Source organism: Megalopta genalis, chromosome 6, assembly GCF_051020955.1.
Source record: "Megalopta genalis isolate 19385.01 chromosome 6, iyMegGena1_principal, whole genome shotgun sequence".
Taxonomy (NCBI): Eukaryota; Metazoa; Arthropoda; class Insecta; order Hymenoptera; family Halictidae; genus Megalopta; species Megalopta genalis.
The window spans coordinates 22,436,837-22,459,632 of NC_135018.1; the positions used below are offsets into that span (position 1 = coordinate 22,436,837).

At 35.9% G+C, this 22,796-nt stretch overlaps 1 protein-coding gene across 2 annotated transcripts; it reads right to left on the reverse strand.

Moving 5' to 3' along the window:
• Positions 1-269: 269 nt before the first annotated feature.
• On the reverse strand, positions 270-22,713 carry LOC143259719 (uncharacterized). 2 transcript variants are annotated; one of them, XM_076523115.1, is made up of 27 exons: positions 22,580-22,713; positions 19,928-20,362; positions 19,109-19,456; positions 18,682-18,856; positions 16,678-17,883; positions 16,074-16,220; positions 15,638-15,991; positions 13,859-14,602; positions 13,214-13,305; positions 12,603-12,745; positions 11,858-11,968; positions 11,171-11,515; positions 8,269-8,483; positions 8,065-8,177; positions 7,800-7,944; positions 7,469-7,569; positions 6,852-7,027; positions 6,285-6,571; positions 5,550-5,757; positions 5,187-5,370; positions 4,710-4,922; positions 4,343-4,468; positions 3,728-3,880; positions 3,031-3,180; positions 2,354-2,585; positions 1,436-1,615; positions 270-859 (listed from the first exon to the last, which is right to left on the reverse strand). In XM_076523115.1, exons 1-27 carry the CDS (start codon positions 22,643-22,645, stop codon positions 723-725), a joined length of 6,786 nt encoding a protein of 2,261 aa, XP_076379230.1. In that variant the 5' UTR covers positions 22,646-22,713; the 3' UTR covers positions 270-722. The 2 variants fall into 2 exon arrangements, with proteins under 2 accessions (XP_076379230.1, XP_076379231.1); XM_076523116.1 differs by lacking the exons at positions 13,859-14,602; positions 15,638-15,991; positions 16,074-16,220.
• Between the last annotated feature and the right edge of the window lie 83 nt (positions 22,714-22,796).

Sequence of the window (22,796 nt, forward strand, 5' to 3'; positions counted from 1 at the left end):
AGTCACGTTTAATTTCTGATTTCAATAATATTAAGCAAGCTTAATGGTTACGAGCTTGTTAACAAATATTTAAATAGTATTAAATATTTTCTTGAAGCAACTTAGGCGTTGAGAAAGTTATTAATGAGTCTATAGTAGTATAGACTATAGTAGTTATAGACTAAACTAAAATATTCTCCACCCAAGAAACTGTATTTCGTTCTTTGCTGGCACATTCTAATAGTTTATTGAGTCATAAGTTTTGTTTAAACTTAAAAGAGTACAAAAGATAATAAGATCTATTGATTTATTGATAAATGTCATTTCGTTACAGTATACATGTATCTATCGTAATATACTAAATATATTGTAATTTTGTCTTAAACTAATTTCACTTGGTTTAAGGTTTCGATGATATCCAAGAGCTGCAATATTAATCAAACTGAATCTAGTGTATAAATTAATTAAAACTGAATCTACGAACCTTCGATTATTATTTAAGACATTAAAATTGTGTTACATGTAAATGTTCCAATCTTAAGTACTAGTACATAAAAATTATTATACGTAAAATGCATTTTACAGTAAATAGGCTAACGAAATTTTTATAATATTCATTGTATATCTAATCGACAACTTGCACAAATCGTTGAATTATTGTATAACAGTAAGTATGGCACGTATTTTGATATTACGCATATTCGAGATTATTTAAAGAGAGATGCAGAATTGAGAAACTAATTCTATCTTCCCGAGAGGGATTCTTTAATTTTTTGATCGATCCAACGACGATAATAGGAAACACGAACGTAAACACCAGGCTTGTTGACTTTCCCGCAATGTTGTCCCCAGCTAGTAATTCCATATAACGTGAATGTTCCTGTATACATGATAATAATATATTGTACATACACACAAGAGAGAGAACGTATTATATTATCTTGTAAAATTTTTTATATTATCTAACAAAAGAAAGTCTCCGCCGAAGTTATTAATTTCTAAAGTTCATTCGTCTAAACCTGGATGTCTAGCATTCCATAAAAATGCCAAATGGAGCAAGCAATTGTATTGGATCAGATTCGATGTCTCATTCTCGCCGCAAACTACACTTGTTCCACATGTTCCAATTAAAAAATTCAATGCCAAATATAGTTTTCTAATTTCATTCAATCTCTTTTTTTTACAAGGTAAAATATTTTTGTGATAAAAATTATATTCAACAGATTCATTTCCACTGAGTTAGCCCGAAGACATATGCAACGGTCCAAATTACTGGAAATCTATTCCTCAAATTACATTTTTACCAGTTTTCTTACTAAATCAAGAGAATGCAATTATAATCATATTTTTCATTGATGTCCTTTTCACGAAAGCTTAATGGTAATATCACCCTCAAATAACTAGAATGAATATCTAGATTTAAACTGAAAAACGTTTAAAAACCATATCTTGTTACCATTATAATGGCACGCCAATGGTCCACCAGAATCGCCATCACAAGTATCAACTCCTTCGTCCAGGAAACCAGCGCAAAACATGCCATCGCTAATTGCACCCTCACCGTAAATGTGTTCCGCTCGACATACAGATTGGTCCAACAATGGTACCCAGCCATATCTTAAATCTTTCGAATGAGCTGAAATAACCAGAGAACTTTTAAATTTCGTCAAACGAAACGAAAATTTGTAAAATACAGAACCGATTCTTTTAAAATTTTAGAACGTTCGACATGAAAAATTAATTGTATAGACTAGGTTTCTTATTTCTTATTATATTTATTATCTAGTAACGGATTCCTAGAAGCCTGAAACAAGTCAACTATCTTCTTTAGTTTATATATACATGATCTTGTAACAGAACAGTTAGGAGAGATAATTAGGTTGCTTGTTTTAGGTAAAATACCCTGTATGTGTCTTACTCCAATATTTCTGCTAGCTGGGCTTTTGTGTTTGCTTTAATACAAAACTAAGTATACCATTTGTATACGCAACTTAAAATTTTAAGTCATTTGAAGATCGCAGAAATTACTACTATTAATCCTTTGCACTCAAAGCCATTTTAACTCCAAACCCAAAATAAATTCATTTTATGATTTATTAATAGTGCATTTTATGCATATTAAATCGAGTCTTGCGACACACACGCAATAGTTATACTTTTAATAACTTTCAAATATAAATAAATTTGATGATGTAAAAATTATTTTGAAAATTGAAATAACAATTTTTTGCGGTGCCTCAGAAGTTAACACGCGAGTACAAAAAGCTAACATTTGAGTAAAATTTGTTTTAATACACCATTGTGTGTCTAATCCAATCTATATACATTAGGCAATGTATATAGACCAGCATATTAAATATGTAAAGCCACGTACTTGATACTCCAGTTTCGATGCTTCCAAATCCACTGATAGTACAATTAAGACCAGACGGATAATCTATGTTTTCAGGCGGCAAGCAAATTGGCATGACATTCTTGCCAAGAGGTATCCCCCGTCCCTTCAGCAACACGAGGGCAATATCGTTGTTCATCCGATGGCCCTTGCGGAAATCTTCATGGATATAATAATCTTCGATATTAGCTTCCGCTTCTGTTCCTTCATCTGTCTGATATATTTGCACGATTAAAAAACGTAGAAAATTCATATGAAAGTTCTGTCACGATTTCGTCGTAAGGTGTTTTCAGACGTTCGCTATAATATTGAATTTTGCAAGATCTCAGTATTGTTAATGCACAGGAGAAACAAATTGACTCATTGACAATAATCGGAAAATATATGAGGTTGTTGAATGATTATGCTAAAACGTCTGTAAATATTGTACATATGAGAAAACAACTTGTCAATAAATAATGACGATAGAAGTTGTCAACAAATGTCAATACTGTCAATGTTTATTAATAAATCGTAATAATGTTGAGAACCTCGATACATTGACAATATATTATTGACCGTCTGACAACAACATTGTAAAAAGCTTTAATAAAGGTTTTTCCGTAGCAATATTTAAAATCCATATCTGACTGCCCTAACAAACACGATTAATTGATTACCTCTGTGTTGTAATCACCAGCACGAACGAAATAGGTGCCTTTGTTGTATCCCTCCAAACAGTGAGCTGCAGTGAGCACATGCAACGGTGTAAGAACTACTGCGCCACACCAATGGTTCGACCTACTGTGACCTCGAACTCGAAGGCTGGCCTGTTAATATTAAAAATACTACAAAAGTCATCTATGAAGATCAAGTATTTCAAAAGTCATGCGCAAGAGTGGAAAGCAGAGACATGAAATGCATAGATCATCCTTTGTCATAGAACTTATCAGTTTTGTGGACATTGATCGCATAATAGAAGTTTGAAAAACAAAACAGTCTCTATATTCTATAGAGTATCAATTGATACTTTGAAAATACCGTGAATGGTTTTAACGGTGAGTGTTTAAAAGTTTTAATAGTATAATGAATAATGTTTAATAAATTGAATAAATCCAATAACAACACAAGAATGTACAATATCATGATGAACTAGACAGCAATGTAATGAATAGTGATTGATACCTCCAATACAATAAATGACCATATAAAACCTACAAACACTGAACAAATGTTCATGCGTCGTTATATTTCATGTGACTGATTGCTAAAGATATTTATGAAGTACAGGTAGAGAGAGAGAGAGAGAGAGAGAGAGAGAGAGAATACTATTAGAATTAATTTTGTAATTTTTAATTATAGAATGATTTGATTTACCTGCCAAGGATAGCTGCCTTTCGGCGCAACATTACCGTGCACAACTTTTTCGTATATAAGCATCTCGTCATCGTTGAAATCTTTAAATCGCATGCCGCAATTGGCCGGAAGTATATCCTCGATATTCTTCTCCATCAATGACGGCCAGTCCAACTGCAATTATGGAAGTTATGATTGGGTTTCGTACGCGTGAAATTAACGAATAGGAACCGCCAGGGTCAAGGAATGAAGTAAACAAATTTCGTTGTGTAAGCTTATCATTTATTGGAACAAGACCTTTGCCGATCATTTACAAACTGTCTGCGAATTACTTAATACTATAGCCTATCGATTGATGGAAGTGTTGGATAATTCATGCAATGACTATAACATACTTAATTCAGCTGTCAAGAATTTTATTAAACTGTCACTTGATATTTACGAATAACATATTTATGAAGAAGACAACTGTAGTTGTATATATATGTTACTGCAACTTCTCTAACTACCTTGTTCATATTCTATTGCACCTCAAGGACAACAAAATTAATTGTCTAGCTTTTTATTTCTTCACAGCACTCCATAATATTACGGAAACTAAAGTATCGATATTTACATTGGAATATTTTAATTTACCTTGGAATCGTTAACATCTCCGCGCGAGCAAATCACACCTGCGTCCTCGTTGTGATCGCAATTATGTCTGCCCCAACTATTATGTCTACATCGATTCAGCTGTGTTTCGTTCCCGCGGCAAGAAACCTTATTTAAAGAAACATTACATTAGTAACGCGTTTATTTTATCCATTAAAGTGTTCAACAAATTTTAACTTTTGATATTCTTTTCTTGAGATCTTTTTTTCATTTATATAAAAGTTCAGAAACATATATACATTTAAACAGTGATTATAATAATTGTAATAAAATGAACACGTTAAACCGGATATTTTAAAATCCGTGATCGAAAATGTAATAATTTGGTGTTTCGTTTCTCAGAACTTACTTCATCGAGCCAAATGGGTCCTTCACCAGGTCCAAAGAATCCATCTTTCTTGACCATGGCGTTCCCTTCGTATCCCAAAGATCTACAAATCACTGTTGCAGCTGCTTTTGAGAAATCGTCGTCACAAACGGTGCCCCATACGCCATGATGGCGAACTTCAACTCTTCCTTCGAGAGGAGTACTCCCATTCGCCAAACGTATCTGGAAAGGTGCCTAAAACAATGTGTCAAAATCAAATTATCATTCATTACGAAAGAAATATGACAAAAAATAATAAATTACTTTCTCATGTTTTACACTACTTCTACTGATACGTATGAATAACACTAAATATGTATAACAATAATATATTTCGAATACATATTCACGTAGAGCGAAATATGATGATAAAAATCATTTTGCTCAGCTGGAATTATGTTTCGTAAGAATCGTTAGAAGTTCGATTTAAATGATGATAAACATAACTTAATTACCCACATCGCAATGTGCAGAACTTTCATCAGAACCGTCAGGACAGTCAACAACTTCGTCGCATATGTAGGCATTCAGTATACACATAGGACTTTTATCGCATTTCCAATAATCATCTTGGCAAGTATCGACTGCTGTTTTGCAAACAATGCCTACAGCCTCTTCTGGTTGGCAGTTATGGACACCCCATCTTTAAAAAAATATATGCTTAGAACTATTTTGTGCGATTAAAAAAACTTCCAAAAAATCATGATCATGTTTATAGATGAAGACACGTTCGAGATTTATAATCGTGATTGTCTTTGATGAAGTGGTGAATTTGTAGAATTCGATACATCGCGAATATATTTAACGAGTCGTGATAATTACCCTTCAAAGTCGCATTCGCGCAAGGAAGACTCATTTCCACGACATTGGAGTTGGTCAACCATGAACCGCGTAGGTGGATCTAGATTACCATAAAAGCCTCCTGGTCTAATTTCCAGAGCACCGAGGACAAAACCAAGTTCTTTGCAAATGACATTGGCGTCATTCATGCCAAAACCGTCGTCGCACACTTGACCCCAAGCACCCAAAACTGTGGGAGTTATTCTCATTAGTTCCGAAACAAATACTTCACTAATGTTGTTGATAAAAATGATAAAAAAACAATAATCTTGACACTTGCTGTCTCTATAATACTTCACTTAAAATGACAAAGTAGTCACATATTGATAAAAAAAATCTATAAATTTTTTAAAACTAATTGTTTCATGAAAAACATTATTCCAATTGTCTCGTCATAAATTGTACTAATAAAGTTGACAAACTTCACTACTCTCAGATTATAAATAATTTTATCCCATACGCTAATACTTCTCATAACTTTATGTTTTATATTTGAACATATTAAGTTACAGTACAATTATAGAAAAGTGCAAAATTGTACAGTATCTACAAAATGTAAGATAGGTGAATTTTCTCTGTAGAACTGCCTGGAGGGTGATAAATTATGCTACCACATATTTTTGAGAGGTTGCACCGCAGGAACACTTACTTAATTAAGCATGAAATTTATATTTCATATTTTTATGCTTGTAATTTCATAGTAATATTTAGGCTTACTTTTAACTTCAACCCTTCCTTCATGAGCGTTATCTGAACCAGCAAGCCGGATATCATAATCCAAATTTTCAATAGTACAGATACTCTCATCGCTACGATCGTTACAGTCATTCTTTCCGTTGCAAACCTCAGTCTGATTGATGCACTTCCGATTCTCGCAAACGAACATATTATCGCAATTTAAACTCCTATCCCTCATTTCGTAGTAGTCGAACTCTCGATTTGATTTCAAAGAGCCGGTCATGCCGATGTTACTGCTGCTTAGAAGACAAATATTTCCTGCTGTCCTGAAGAAGTTAAAAGCAAATATATAAAACGTTATGTCTGGACAGCAGATTTTATGTATTTATGACAAAAATATAAAATTGTGAAGACATCAGAAGACTTTAATAATATTGTTATATTGTTCTCAAATTATAAAAAATATTCAAAGAAACGATTTACTTTTATTTAATCTCTGTTTCTTACCATTTCCTTGACAAATTTTTGTCTTGTTCTTTATCTTTTCTAAATGTGTTTTTTATCTTATCTGAATTTTAAAGGATATTTTTAACGATCTTGTCTTACTTGTGTGAAAATGAACGACACGTGAAATCAGCTTCCTTGCACCGAAGAGCGCATGTCGCTAATGGTGTGTTCAACCACTTTTCAACATCGTGACCTTCCAGTTTATGCTTAGCATGCTTTTGAAAAAGATCTATTTGCGAGACGCATCCTCTTTCGTCCGCACCGTTTGTGCAATCCTTAAAAAATATGGTACGAATTAATTCCAGATTAATCTTGTGGTATTAACACATACATATATTATCTAATGCGTCAATTGCGAAACTATCATTCAAGAATATCTCATTAAATCCAGGTAATTCTATCAATGAAATTGGAACCAGAAATCAGAATTTATTTCAGGAATTAATTCTTTTAGAAACAGTAGGTCCTAGTAAAAACTGATTTCCCCACACATGCCACAATCTAAATAAATTTCAAAATTTTCAGACAAGATTGTGTCACTCATATAGGATCGATACGACAATCAGTAATCAACGTGCTATTTTACGAATCATATTTTGACATTGTATAGTAATAAAAAAATATGTAAAAATGATTGTCACAATCTTCTCATTACACGAAGATCATCAAAACTGTCTTCACTTTATTCTTCGATAAATTTAAGACACAGATAATACCTCATCCCCATCACAAACCCATGGCGTAGGGATACATTCTCCTGGCAAACACTCAAAATGCTTCGGTTTACACTGACCGCTCAATCGTGACCTCTGAGATCCTGAAAGAAAAGGTTGGATTGTTTAAAAACAATTCGTAAGTGTTGCTTAGAACTCGAAAAGGTATTCTGAGCAGAATACAATAGAGACATCTCCGTCAAATTTAATTGAATATTGACAGCTATACAGGGTGACATACACATACATACGACTCATAAAATATTGTCGCTAATGGTAGCGCTGTCGATACAATATTAAAAGAACGAAGAATAAATTAAATGATAAATAATACCAATATTTCCACAAGGCGGAATGTCGCACTGTTCTCTTTGTCCTCTAGGTCCTGTGAAACACCATGGACTCGATTCTTTTAGTGGTTGGAGATTTCTACAGTAATTATGAGTCTTCAATTTGTCTTTGACCTCTCGGTTAAGTGCCTGAAACAAAAAATATTCCATTTTTTCAAAAGTCTTAACTGATTAAATGCTCCAAGTAAGCAGTTTAAGAAATAGGACACAGTGAAGAGTAAAACAGACAGAGTAAATTGTGAAACTAACGAGTATTGAAAGTGAATGGGCTACTTTTTCGTCAGCCCATGGAAGACATGGTTTCCCATTTGCTGTCACATTCGCGTTTCCTTCATATAAGCCTCCTTTCCCGTACACACATCCTATTTAAAACAGTTAGAAGAAGTATATAAGAACAATTCTGCTATCTGTTTTGAAGAAGTTGAAATCTTAAGAAAATGAAGAATTTTATACCGATATCATCGTAGGGTCGTTTGCAAATATAAGAGTGGCCCTTCGTGGATGTGGCACAGTCTTCAGTATCCCAAAAGAAGTAATCAGCAACGCAAAGTGAATCTGGCCTCTCGTGACATGGAAATTTGCGTTTCATTACGACACAAATAGACCGCGCGCCCGCAACTGGGGAATGCTTCTTATCCTCTATCCAACCAGGCCACCATTTAGAGAATCTGCCAAAGAATTTAATGAAAGACAAATATAACATTCTTTGAAAATGTTACACTGGTATATCCACGTAGTTCACTAAACTTTGAGAGTAAACAAGTGTAAGTACTATCCCTTGCTCGGAAGAAGTCTCTTTCGGCAGAGAAACAAGAGGGAGGGATTCCACCACCCCGCCTGACCTGCACCAACCTGCATGCACGTAGTCCCTACACCGCTATGACCTCTCGAAATCATTTCTATTGTAAACGAGAAGGCCCACAAGCTAATCGACACGAGGGACAAGTCACCCGCACCACCTAATCACACCTCTTGCTCAGCATGTAACTTAGCCAATAGTAATCAAAAGTCTGGAATCAAAAAAATTGGAAGAGGCTAAGTGGAGCGGGCGACCAATTTTGTGTGCTCCTAGCCAAAGGGGTAGCGAGATGTGACGGGAGTCAAGAGGCGTTGTTTGTTTTTATTCGGTTGTACTTTCCTAGTTCCACGTTTCATGGAAAATCAGTATGGCGACTAATTTGGGGCTAATAGGAACCCGAAACTTTTTGGTATCCGGAAATTTCGGATATCCGAATTTGACATCGAACCCCGAGAATTTTCGAGTACCCGAAATCTTAAATGCGCGCGCGCGCGCGCGGATTGGTGTGTGTTTATAAATCTAGAATTTTTTTAGAAACTATTATGTCATATGTTCTCGCACGAGACTTTTGTTGTGTATTGGATGTAATAAATTGGCAGTAATATTCTGCGATCACATATGTGACATTTTAATAATGTTACAACACTATTGATTCTCCCGAATTCGTACTTGTACTTCACATATATATGTATACATATATTCACTATACAACGAGCTTTGAAATACAGAAAGACTACAGATATCGCATTTGATTTCTCCAAAGTAGATGTTTGTTGTCATTTCTTAATTTTCTTGGAAGTGAGTATACAAAGTTTCTTCAGTTATTTCTCTGAATTAAAAGGACGACTGTCTCTTGTGACACACTATGTGAACGTGACGCTAATGAAACATCTAAATACGCCTCCTAGATCACATTTTAGAATTTCGCGTACTCGAAAGTTTTCAGGACCCGATATGTGACTTCAAATACCCGAAAGTTCGTATATATATATATGTATATATATGATAGAAGCACATGGCACTCGATCGATTGACCACGTTGTGTTTCGCGACATTGTGTCTCATTAGTCGGTGTTTTTCATTAATAACTCGTAAACAAATCCGCAGATTGCATTTATATATATACAGGGTGTTCCACAATTATTTTAACAGCCGAAAATGAGGGGTAGCTGAGGTCATTTGAAGTAACTTTTTCCTTTGCGAAAATGCAAGCTGCGGCTTTGTTTACGAGATATTAACGGAAAATACTGACCAATGAGAGGTGACGGCGCGAAGTTCGAGAGCCCGCAGCACGAGACTTTGACAGATGGTCAGGACGGACTCGAGCCGCGTACGAAGTATTGAACAAATCACGAAGCGAGAACTTTTCGGATTTTTTTTTACTATGTAACAGTGATGTTTTTAAGAAAAACGCTGTTCACCTTTATTTTAAAACGTCTGAAGAATATTTACTAATTTTTCGGACCCGAAATAGTAAGAAATTTAACCGTGACGGCCATTTTAATTTTCTAGTGTGCATGACGCATTGTGTGTAATATAACCTTGACATAACCTTCACATAACCTTGACATTTCTCTAACAAACAATCCCTTACGTCCTTTAACACGATTATTATTTATTGAATTAGCTTTGCGAACCATTCATTGAACTGTGTTCGGACATGGAATTATTTAAATTAAAATATCATTTACGTACTTTGTTAATCTTCACTGTGCGCCTTGCTTACAATTTTCATATGTTGACCTTGACATAACCTTGACATGACCTTGACATAACCTTGACATAACCTTGATATGACCTTGACATAACCTTGACATAACCTTGATATGACCTTGACATAACCTTGATGTGACCTTGACATGACCTTGACATGTCCTTGAAATGTCAAGGTTATGTCAAGGTTATTTGAAGGTTGTTTGAAAGTTATTGATAATATTCTTCATATTTCTCTAACAAACATATCTCTTACATCCTTTAACACGATTATTATTTATTAAATTTGCTTTGCGAATCATTCGTTGAACTGTGTTCGGACACGGAATTATTTAAATTAAAATATCACTTACGTACTTTGTTAATCTTCACTGTACACCTTGCTTAAAAATTTCATATGTTACACACAAGGTGTCATGCACACTAGAAAATTAAAACGGTCGTCACGGTTAAATTGCTTACTATTTCGAGTCCGAAAAATTAGTAAATATTTTTCAGACGTTCTAAAGTAAAGGTGAACAACGTTTTTCTTAAAAATATCACTGTTACGTAGTAAAAAGAAATCCGGAAAGTTCTCGCTTCGTGATTTGTTGAATACTTCGAACGCGGCTCGAGTCCGTCCCGACCATGCGGGCTCTCGAACTTCGCGCCGTCACCTCTCATTGGTCAATGTTTTCCGTTAATAACTCGTAAATAAAGCCGCAGATTGCATTTTCGCAAAGGAAAAAGTTACTGCAAATGACCTCAGCTACCTCTCATTTTCGGCTGTTAAAATAATTGTGGAACACCCTGTATATATTGCTATTATTTGTGTTAGAAATATTTTAGTGTGAAAACTCTTACTTGAATTTAGCCCGAGAAGAGTCCTCCCAAATCCAGAAAGTATGGCCTAAGGTGGTGATACCAACACCGGAAGTCATAACTGAACCGACTTCCGGGTGTTTTTGCAGCAGCCATTCTGTTATAAAGTCGTTCTCCGCCTGACTAGTAACGTCAATAAGATTCGATTGTCTTCCTGAACAATAGTCCAACGCCTCCGCATGATTTAAGCCGCTATCAGGATTCGCCAGTTGATAACAATGCCCCTCGTACGGGATTTCACCCTTGCGGCAATGAGCTATTCGATTTAAAATACATCTCACGCCGATTGCGTCCCTTTCTATGCGACATTCCGGTTCATGCGTGAATCTAAACAGTCATTGACGACTTCTATTAGCTATAAAATCATGTTTCATAGTAGATATTAAACGTCGTTAGTATATTTAACCATAGATTCCAAAAATCAAGCACAGTATGCAACAAATACCGTTGCAACACTCACGGTAACTTAATTTCTTTAAGGATGTACGATAATCGATCTCTAATTAGAGTGGCTATGTCGTTAGGCCAAGAAGTTCAGGTGCAAGTTGAGGAAACAATGCGCAGCCTTAATGAAATCAAGGGAACTTAGAAACTCCACTTGCAGCCATCGAAGTTAACATACTCTTATCTGCTAGCTCCGGAAGAAACCGGACCATCATGATGTCTTACTTGCATAACTGAAATCTGGTCTCGTTGCCTTGGCATGACACAGAATTTGCAGCAATCCACGTCGGGACACCGTTGTAGGTGTTTCTTCCTTTCCAAGCCATCTCGGCACCTCTAGAAAAAAATATTTATATTTCTTGAACGATTTGTCCAAACAATTGAATGTTTAACACTCCGAGTGCTACGTCAGTCATATTGTATGATTGGCACAATATTTTTATCAAACTGGAAAATGAATTTTATAAATCTTGTATCAACTATTCTTGTATTATTAAATAAGTTGATCTGATTTGATGTGTCTTTTATGGCGATTAGTATGGACAGTTAACACGTTCGACACCTAACATAAAGATTTTAATACATATGAAGTAGAAACATTGTTCGAATGAAAAAACATTTTTCAATTCCGTAATATAACGAATATTAAATAGATATACTGGTGGCATAAATAAAAATCGAGATTTTTCTGTTCAATAAATATCTAACATAAATATTGCTTTTTTATAAATAAAACTGAGAATTTTACTTGATTTATGTTTCTATTGAATTGAACGATGTATTTAATTTGTTACCTATGAGAATCATTGTGAAATATTATTGAGCATTATACTATAATTTTTAAATAATTTGAATACTTAAGGTTTTTCAATTTTGTTAATCTTTGTAGAGATTATCTGCTGTAGGTGTATTACAACAGACATAGAAATTGAATCTGTTTTGTTTTTAACAGGGTAATTATGTGAGATACCTCGTGTATCCTAGTTGCTTGCATACAATATCAGCTTCCTTGAGTGTCCAGCTGGAATCACAAACGATTCCCCATCCAGGAATTTTCCCTTGAACTTCCACATAACCATCGTGAGGTCCTGAACCACCCCGAAGTCGAATCACCTGTCATTAATAAAGGATGATCCTCTTTAAAATATCTTGTAAAAGATAGACAAAATTTACCAGAGTTCCTTTTTTGTTATTCAGTCGAAAATGGACATTGAATCTCTATTTAATATTGCATAGATTTAAAAGTATTAAGATTAAAATATTTAGAATGTTAAATTTACCTTAAACGTTTCTTCGTTTTGCTGTTCGTTTAAATACGATTGAAATAATGGGTGAAGGAAAATGAACTGCATTATTGAAAGGGGTTATTTTGACGACCGGTCTCAACTTTTCCAATTGTGAAGTAGAATGACGTGAAATTAACAATGAATGATGATTCGATGTATGCTAAAATAACGTGTAAAAATAGTGCTAGGATTACTTAGAGAACAACTTAATTGTGAAGGCGACGAACTAATATTGGATCTAATATTAGTATGTGCTGTCTTTCTAGTTTTTCTGATTAACATTAAAATTGTTTACCTGACCAGAAATTGGCGTAGGGTGGGACACTTTTCGTGAGTGATCCAATGGTTCAACTGGCGGTATATAGTAAGTTGGAAACAGTGGTTCCTCTGAAAAATAACAAATAAAAGTAAAATATTTTCTCATTGATTATATAAAACAGAAGTTGAATAAAAATGTACTTCTTCTTTTAACAATATTAATACAGTGAAAGTAATGCTACTGTTTTTAAATTCTTCTGGTGTCTTCATTGCTCTGTGTTTTATTTATCCATTTTTGCTATAAATGCATCACATTCGCAGTGTAATTATAACTAACGCATTACATATTTTCTAATAAACAAAATTTTAGATATATATAATATAAAATTCTACACAAAAATTATTTACATTAATGTAAGTTAATGAAAAATTTTGATAATACATGACCACCAACAACTATTAATGTCCATTAACGTATTCGAAATGATAAAAGCTTATTGCCATGAGGGTAACATTTGTCAAAGCCAATGTTAAGGTGTCACTCCAAGTGTTTCATGCCGCACAAGCGTGATTGATTACATACAAACCATGAATTCAAAACTGAAGTCACAGCTTACCTTCGCCTTCGTGAATTTCCGAGCAACTAGAGTTCACGTGTATATGCTTCAATCAGCAAACTTACCTTCACCAAAAGGAGGTTCTTCGATATTGAACAGATCCACGTCAGTCTTTTTCTGATTGATTTTCATTATGTGGGTCGACTCCGTAGTCACCTGAGTCTTGTTTTCGAATACTAGCATCGATTTCCATACTTTTTTGTCATCTAATACGTCTATTCCGTAATCAGGATCGGAGCTCTCGGTTATCGAAACATTCTCATCCTCAATATCAATACTAGGGACGTTCGAATCGGTAGTGGTAGCAACCGCAACTCCAGGTTTCTCTAGAGGTTTCTGTAAAGTCTGTTGAAGTTTCTTCTTTGTAGGAATAACTAGATGCATATCAGGAACTGGTTGAGCAGTATGCGTAGCCTTAACTGTGTCAGACGAATTACTAGAATTATTGTTTCCCTGGTAATGCACTCTTTCAGAGTTTCCCGTTGCAATATCCGGACGTTGACTAAGAACGTTTGACGTATCAGGACTTGGAGGAACCAAGAAACGATCTGGTTGCTGCGCATCGAAATTTGATGTGTGCTGAGAAGCTTCCGAAGGCTCGTGAACTGGTGGTTGAAGATCCGTTGCTGGCTTAGGATAGTTTAAGTTTGATTCAGATGGGTCGTAATTTGGCGGTTGCAAGTCGGAGGCTGGTATGTACGTATTGACATCTCCTGACCAATACGGAGGTTCTAATGACCGACTAGGAGGTGGGCTGTACGGCGGCTGAAGATTCATTGCCGGCACTATTATTCGATGATAATTTGTGTCTGTTGAATTAGTAGCAAATTTCAAATTGAACTTAGGTGATTATAATATGGAAAATATATATTAATGTGGCAAGCATAAAGGCGGGTGTCGTATATGCGAGTGCGTGTATTAGGCGATCACCTACATATTTTAGAACTTTGTTAAACTGAGCCTACGACTCAGATCCGAACATTTTCTTATATTCGATTGTCGATGTATGCGATTCTTAGAAGATCTTTTTTACTACACGTACAATCTCAAATTGCGGACAGTAAACCTCGATAACGCGACATGATGGCTACGCAACTCGCGGAAAACTAGTCTCCGAATACAAACCAACATCGTATTCTGAGAGTAGCTCTCCAATAGCGTATCCATTTGAGAACGAGCGACAACATGGTCGCTAGTGGAGAGTTCTGCAATACTCGCCGACTGTCACTCTCAAGACTGTATCCATCTGCGAAACGTGCTCTCTAGAGTAACTCGCAACAGTTTTACTCTGAGAAAAACACCCGCCTTTATTGTTTGGATTTAGGCTACAGTTGATTTAGACAATGCCATTTTTGAGAGTGTTTTTAGTGTCTCTTTAACGAATTTATTAGTTTATGATTCGGGTACGGCCGAAAAATATTTCCCGTAATTTCCATGAGGTACAACGGGTGTCATTGTCCTTGACGTTATCGTTCTTGGCGTCAGACCGTCGTGCCACCCCCATCGTCTCAGCCCCGATAGGTAATCTCTAATTGGTGTGCCCATTGCTCCACTATTTAGTAAATTTTTGTGGAGGGGTCCGCATTAAAATCTCGTTTTTCGCAATTAGAATCTCATCGTTTCGTTATTAGAATCTTGTTTGTCATAATTTTTAGATATACATATTTATTTAAAACTACTGATTCGATCATTTCTGTTACTTTACGACACCTTCGTTGAACGTTGGTTCGACACCCGCGGAACTGTGCGTACCCGTTACATAAACAAATTATGGACGTTTGTATATATTGATAAAATATGATTAAATATTTAATATTATTCCAACATTAATTAATAATTATTACCGGATCCTGTCAGATCTCCGGAACTCTCTGGAGGGAAGTCAACTTCACGATGCTTGGGAGTTCGACGACCATGTCCAAACGATGAAGGATCACCAGGACCATGAACTGGCGGTTGAAAATCCGCAAATAGTTGTGGAAAATCGGTCGACTGAGAATCGATATACATATTCTGATCACTTCTATTAAGTTGGTTTGGATTTCGAGGTTCGCTGGATCCGTATGTTTTCGTGTTTGAGTGTCCTTGGTGAACTTCAATTCCCTTCGTGATAAAATGGTACCGTGTGCCATTTAAATTTACCTGTGTATTGCTCGGAAAGGTAGATCTCGATGGATCGAATGAAGTATCTTTAACTCCTACGAGAATATAAAACACACAACTTACAAACATGCGCTTGTAATTTCTGCAATAACCTTCAAACATGTTGCATTTATCTACCTGGCGGATATTTTCCCTTCGCACGATGGAAAAAATTCGTCTTCGTTGACCACTGATTCAATTTCGAATCCGTTTCTTTATCAGCAGTGCTTTGATATGTATCGACGCTAGCTCCCGAACCTCGAACATTCTCGTCGCCACTGCCACCTAAAAATTTCAACTTTCAATAATGCGTAACTGTACTTTCTTAGTTTCGTTAAAATGAAACAGGAATGAGATACACCTAATTTTCTTTAAATATTAAATATATTTACCTGCGTGTTGCGCAATTTTCAAAACCATCTTCTTACAAAACTGGAGGTCTACGTTTGTGTATTATGTTAATTATTTACCTGTGACACATTGTTGTAAAACCCCGTAAACAAATATTAATTTTTATTATTCACGTGATTGATCAGACAGTCAAGCAATAACGATAAAAAGAAACATTCTCTCATGCGATAATCAATAATCATGCTGGACCTAGGATCTCAAATGCAGAAACCAACCAACCAATAAAACTGATGAAAGGTTAAAAGCATATCTTTGAAAATATATATACAAGCATATATTGATAACGTACGAGAGATGACCTATGTGACTAGAACATTCATGAAAGAATTACCTTGGTTCCACGGTCTATTCGATGGTTGAAACGGGGGTGCTTGCTGACTCCAAGTGCTAGGAGTGACTCTGCCTTCGGTCGCTATTGATTGCGTCCAGATTGTCCTGTCTCTTGATGTTTGCCTGCTATCACTTTGTCCCGTGTTTTCGGGTAATTTATATGTGCTGTCCACGTAAACATTTCGACCTGCTGGAGGAAACAGTCCGGGATTAGTGCTGCCATAGTCCTGTCTGTTCGGCGTGAAGTCCTGCCCGGTTCTTCTGTTCGGCGACAAATTTCCTTCATCTTGATCGAATGGTCTCTGTTGTGTCTGCTGATTTGAATCGTCGTACTCTGGGTAACGAGGAATGGGATAGTGCACGCCATAGTGATGACTGTGGTGTATTGAACTAGGATGCCAACTGCCTCTAGTATCTGGTCGGCTAGTTCCTTGGGGTTGAGTACGAACATTCCAAGAATTTTGTGTTTGATTGAACGGTTTCTGTTGCGTTTGTTGATCAGAATCGTCGTGTTCTGGGTACTGTGGAGAGGAATGAGGTCTGCCATAATGAGGATTGTGGTGTCCTGAACTGGGGAGCCAATTGCCACCGGGAAGAACAGATTGGCCGGGTCCCTGAGTATGATCATAACTGTTCCAAGAATCCTGTGTATGATCGAATGGTTTCTGCTGTGTCTGTTGATCCGACTCGTCATACTCTGGATATGTAGCACCGGAATGAGGCTTGCCATTATGATGACCATAATGTCCTGAACTGGAATGCCAACTGCTACCAGAAACAGGTTGGTCAGATCCTCCATAAGTCGGTGTGTGTGAATAGTGATGGTGACTATGGTGATGGTGCTGATCGTGCGTTCCATCATGATTTCCACTGTGATCAGTTGTCCCATATTCCCATTGGCCAGTGGGAGAGCCCGAATTTTCTGCATAGCCCCAGTTTGGTCGCCATGTTGGACGCAAGGATTCCCAATCTGTTCTCGGGCGATCTGTGGTATGCGTTATCGGACGATCCGTTGTATACAAGGATTCCCAATCTGTTCTCGGACGACCTGTGGTATGCGTTATCGGACGATCCGTTGTATGCAAGGATTCCCAATCTGTTCTCGGACGACTCGTTGTTATAGGTATCCAATTATATCGGCGACCATGTTCCCATCTTCCTGAGTCCGGAGAACTGGCTGATGACCATGGCTTAGTTGTTGATTTCTCTGCAAATAGTATCACAATGGTGTGCATAGGATAGATCTATGAACAATTTCTGATGTCTACGAGAGTCAGTCAATAAGTTAGCTAGAACTTAAAACCCTATAATAAGAGACACGCAATAAGGGCAATGTTAGATCGTTGGACGCTATTTTTCAACAGTGGTTCACATGCACATTTACTAAAAAAAAAAATGTCATTTAGTAAACATAATCAAATAAAATAGCACGACAGTCGTGTCGTACTGTAAACATATATTACTTCTGTTTAAACATGGTAGCACCATTCAGAATCGCGAACGTTAATGCGTGACTCTTATTAGTGGGTTTTTAGCTAGAACCCCTTCAACTTTTGTTTCGAAAGAGTTATATCTTTACCAGTTGATGGTTGTAAAAAGATTTATATTAGTGTTGATACATTGTAAGTTTAAACACGATTGCATCAGACAATCGTGTACTATGGTATAGTAACTATGAAGCATTGTATAACAAATGCGTTTAAGTTGTAATTGTTGTATTAAGTTCCTATTTTTGAAATATATTCCGCATATTGTAAACATAAATAAAACTAAACTATTACATGTTGTTAATTACATTCACCTTGTAATTACGATTATCCAAATTCGACCAACTAGTTAAAGAATCGGTAGCATGATCTCTATTTTCATGAGACGTCCGATGTGTGCATACAATTTTGCTCACTGTATATATCACTCCGGATGACAGAACATTCTGTCTGATTATATACATATACAAATCACTAATTAATACTACTACAATTACGATTATTTATTTTGTAACTACCTTCGCTACAGCCTGGTACTTTGTAGGGCCAATCACAGACAGATATTTGGGGGTTAAAAGCTGTCCCAGGGCCACAATCCATAATAAAAGTGCCACCTTTGAGGCATTGTAAAAACTTTTTACAATCTGATGGATGAGGTAGCAAGCCCGTTAAGTGCGGAGGACATTTTGGTTTCTGTAAATATAATTATATACCCATGACGAATATGTACTTAATTATTTGATAGCAATTTTGCTATCACCTTATAGCGTAATATATTTTAACAATTTAAAATGTATATTTTAATTTAACTAACAGTACCCAGAGATTTGTATACATATATTAAAATACAATATTATACCGCCGTTTTTTATATATGTTTTACGTGATCCATAATAATATCTTCTTTAATTATCAAGAATTACTCCAATCTTCTGATCAACGGACCTGTAGCTTTTCATGTTCCAGAAACGTGTGCACGCTAGACAGTGGCTCTCGTCTTCCAAACGATTCCAAATGTCCGCTCGAGGGAAAATCGGCAATTTCTCCGCCGTAACAGCTGACTTTGTGCGGGAAATCACATTCCAGAGTCTCTGGACTGAACAGCGTCCCAGGTGCGCAAGGTTGAACGAATGCTCTTCCTTTCCAACAATTAACGAAAAACTTACAGTCGGAAGGATAGACAAATTGCCCGGTCGAGTCAGCCTCTGGACATTGTACCCCATGCCTCGGATCGTATCGTGCGACCGTGGACTTCGTGTTTAACGAAAGAGAAAGTTCCTCTTTGCGAGATTTCTACACAAAAGATAAAAATAACGAAATAATTTTCTACAACTAAGAATTTAAAATGCAAAGACACAAAAAGTTAAGGTTTCGATTGACATAGTTTTCGTCGAAATGTTATATCTGAGTTTACTTTGAATCACTATTAGACACATCTAATTGAACACTAGATGCTAAAACTAAACTAAATAACAATAACATCGCGAGACCTTATGTATTTATGGAAATACTTGACTAACAGCTGTAAATTACTCGGAATATAAATTCTTTTGATATAGTGTTTAGGAAGAAACGAAGAACAACTTTCTTATAACAGAATCCAAGGACAGGAATCGAGAAATTCCAGATTCTTTATTTAGAAATAAAAACCATGGAATATATAGATAAATAAAAGCATGTTATTTTAGACAGACAATGCAAATTGGTCACTTTTAGTACTCGATTGTTCTAGTGTTAATTAAAGCAATGTGTTCAAACGTTCACCGTGTTATCAGCAGATATTCCCTCATATAAGCTTTCCACGTCCTCTGTATTTCCTTCGACATTATGTTGTTTTGAATCACGGGAATTTGCTGGTCTTGATGGGAATTTTCGATTTTCTTGCTGTTCGAATTGATCGAAGAACTGATGATAATCGCGATCATGATTAAAATCTGTCGGTATTGGAAGATCGGTCGCAACTTGTGTTCTCTGTTCGACTTCGCTTCCAGAAATTTTCTTCCAAGGACTCCAGGTATTTGTCTCTGCGGTCACTACGTACGGTTTTTTAGGAATAGGATCATCGGGATTTCTATCCCATTTCAGAGAACGCGATGGATCTTCCGTAGTATTGACAACATCTTGATTGGATAAGTACCAAGGAAGTACTGGTTCCCTTCGGTTTGGTGGCTTCGTCGTCGCATCCCTGGGATCATAAATCTGCACCATAGCATAAGTAATCATTAAATTTTGTTTATTTTAATAACTATAAAGAACGTCAAATATTCTGCAATATGATCTCTGAATATGATTCTATCCCAAAAATTATGTAAGCCCTTGAAAAAGGTGATTCCTGAAATGATTTGAAGTAACTTTCTGTAGCAAAAATGTTCTCCACGGTTTCGTTAATGAGTCATCAACGAAAAACATGAACCAATGAGAGAATGAGAATGGTTGTTACATTCCATTAGCAACTCATTTTCGCTAAGGAAACAGTTACCTCGAATCGCTTCAGGAAATACTTCTTTCCTCCTAATTTTTACATTCTCAATATATTTTGATTCATATTTTCCTCAATTCTTATCAATTGTAATTTATCTTACAATCGACTATAAACATTCTGTTTAAACTTAATGTTGTTGGTGGATAAAATTTGTTTGTCAACATTGTTTTGTGCACAATGTACAGTTCTCACACGACAAGGAGGCATCATCGTGTTTACATTCCCCCTCTTACTAGCTGCGACAGTGGGGCATCTACTAAGAGGGGGAATGTAAACACAATGGTGCCTTCTTGTCGCGCGAGGACTACACATTCATGAATTACATGTTGCATTTTTTTGCTAATCAAATTATTATATGTATACCACGATATTCTACTGTGCTATTATACTGTGCATTATCAAATAGCATTTAATTATACTATACATTATTTTACACAAAACCTGTTAGAAATAGAAGTTACATACTTCGTTTTTCTCTTAATAATGTTAATCCTATTTATGCATTCTTGTAATACATTTCTGGAATTAGAAGCACATCTTATGTTTTTTTTTTTTAAAAGACTGTGTAACTAGTTTGCGTCACGTTGCATCGGTTCAAGCAGTTCACGTTCCACGATGTTGTTTTAACTTATCAGCGCTTATCTCATTAATGAATAGTAAAGAGATCTTCCTTTGCGGAGCTAATAATCTACAAATATTTAAGATTTGATCGTACAGACATCGTGGATTTGCAGGAAGGAAAAATCGAAAGTACCGTGCAGTTCTATTTCTTCAGAATCTGTTTTACATTAATCATTTACCAACACGTTCAGTTGACACATTGTAATCACTTGTTTTCACAGTTGATACATCTAGATGGAACGTACTATCATTAAGCAACAAGTTCAATGAAAAATATTCTAAAAAGTGTATTCGCAACGCAGTAGAACTGTAGTGCAACACAGCAAAATGGTTGAAATATTTTCAGAATAATTGAGGTAATGATACCAAAATTTGCAAGGAAGTTTGTGGTATGTTTTCGAAATTGATTCTTATTTAACGAAACATTTAAAATCTCCAGAGTGATTTTAGTTTGCGAATCCGTCGTGAAATTAATATACGAGAAAATGTTGAATTTGCAGTTTGGAAGAATCAGGCAAAGCAAAGAATAAATTGTGATACAGAAATTTCTCGATTTATCAGGAATATTTTAATGGTTCGTAACAGAACACAATCCGTTTATTGATTACACGCAATTGACATGGCGAGACATTTTATAACGATGACACAGAGATTGTGAGCCTTTCTGCGAATTTATACATATATCTTCAAACTTTTAATTTTCCATTTTTATTTTCTATTTCTAAAATTTCTATTTTCCACTGATAACACGTTGTAAAACAGTTCAAATACAAGAAGACAACTAAAAATCTAGCTTTCGTCACCATTAAAAAGGACAATTCACGTAACACTGAAACTAAAACAATTTTCAGAAATTTAAGAAGACTTTATCGTCATATTTTTTCTAATTATAATAATATGTTGGTATATATCTTAATGAAATCTATAGCATGAATTCTAGCACTTTTTTTTCTAATGACATTGCGGAATATATGAATGTATGATAACGTCGATTTTGTCAACAAGTTTACATGAGTTGTCCCCTAAATGTTTGAACTTTTCTCAAAACCATAATTGGAACTACTAAAACTTCGCTTCGACAAGAATAATGATTACTTTACGAGTAATACTAAAAGGTTCTCCTTGCAAAACCAACACAGTTATTCCCCCATTTGCAAAATTGTTTGTACATTATTCTCGACTGTTTGTTTAAAATCACGGCGATCCATATGTGGGTCACGCAAACCCGTTCAACCAAATTGCTAGGTATTAAAATTCCTTGCCGCTAAGGATACACAGAGTATGAGAACGACAAAGAAGGGAGGAGTACATACCGCATGAACGAACCCGAGCACGCAGACGAAAGCGAGAAGGGTAGCGAAACGATCGGTTCGCGACATTCTGCTCAATCGTTCCACGATATACCGAGTATCGCGTCGTACTGATCCCGTTTCCCCTATTAAACCAACTCCATCCGATTCTGTTCGGGATGATGATCGCGTTCTTGCTCGGAAACAACAGATAGTCGGCGTTCTTGGGAGAAAACGCAGG

Bases quoted from the DNA above. Each gene is read 5' to 3' on its own strand.
- LOC143259719 (XM_076523115.1), bottom strand. From the start codon at position 22,645: ATGTCGCGAACCGATCGTTTCGCTACCCTTCTCGCTTTCGTCTGCGTG. The intron at 11,969-12,602 runs GTATCTCACATA...ATTTTTTTCTAG, and splicing joins AAGCAACTAGGATACACGAG to AGGTGCCGAGATGGCTTGGA. The intron at 2,586-3,030 runs GTAATCAATTAA...CAAATATATCAG, and splicing joins CTGGTGATTACAACACAGAG to ACAGATGAAGGAACAGAAGC.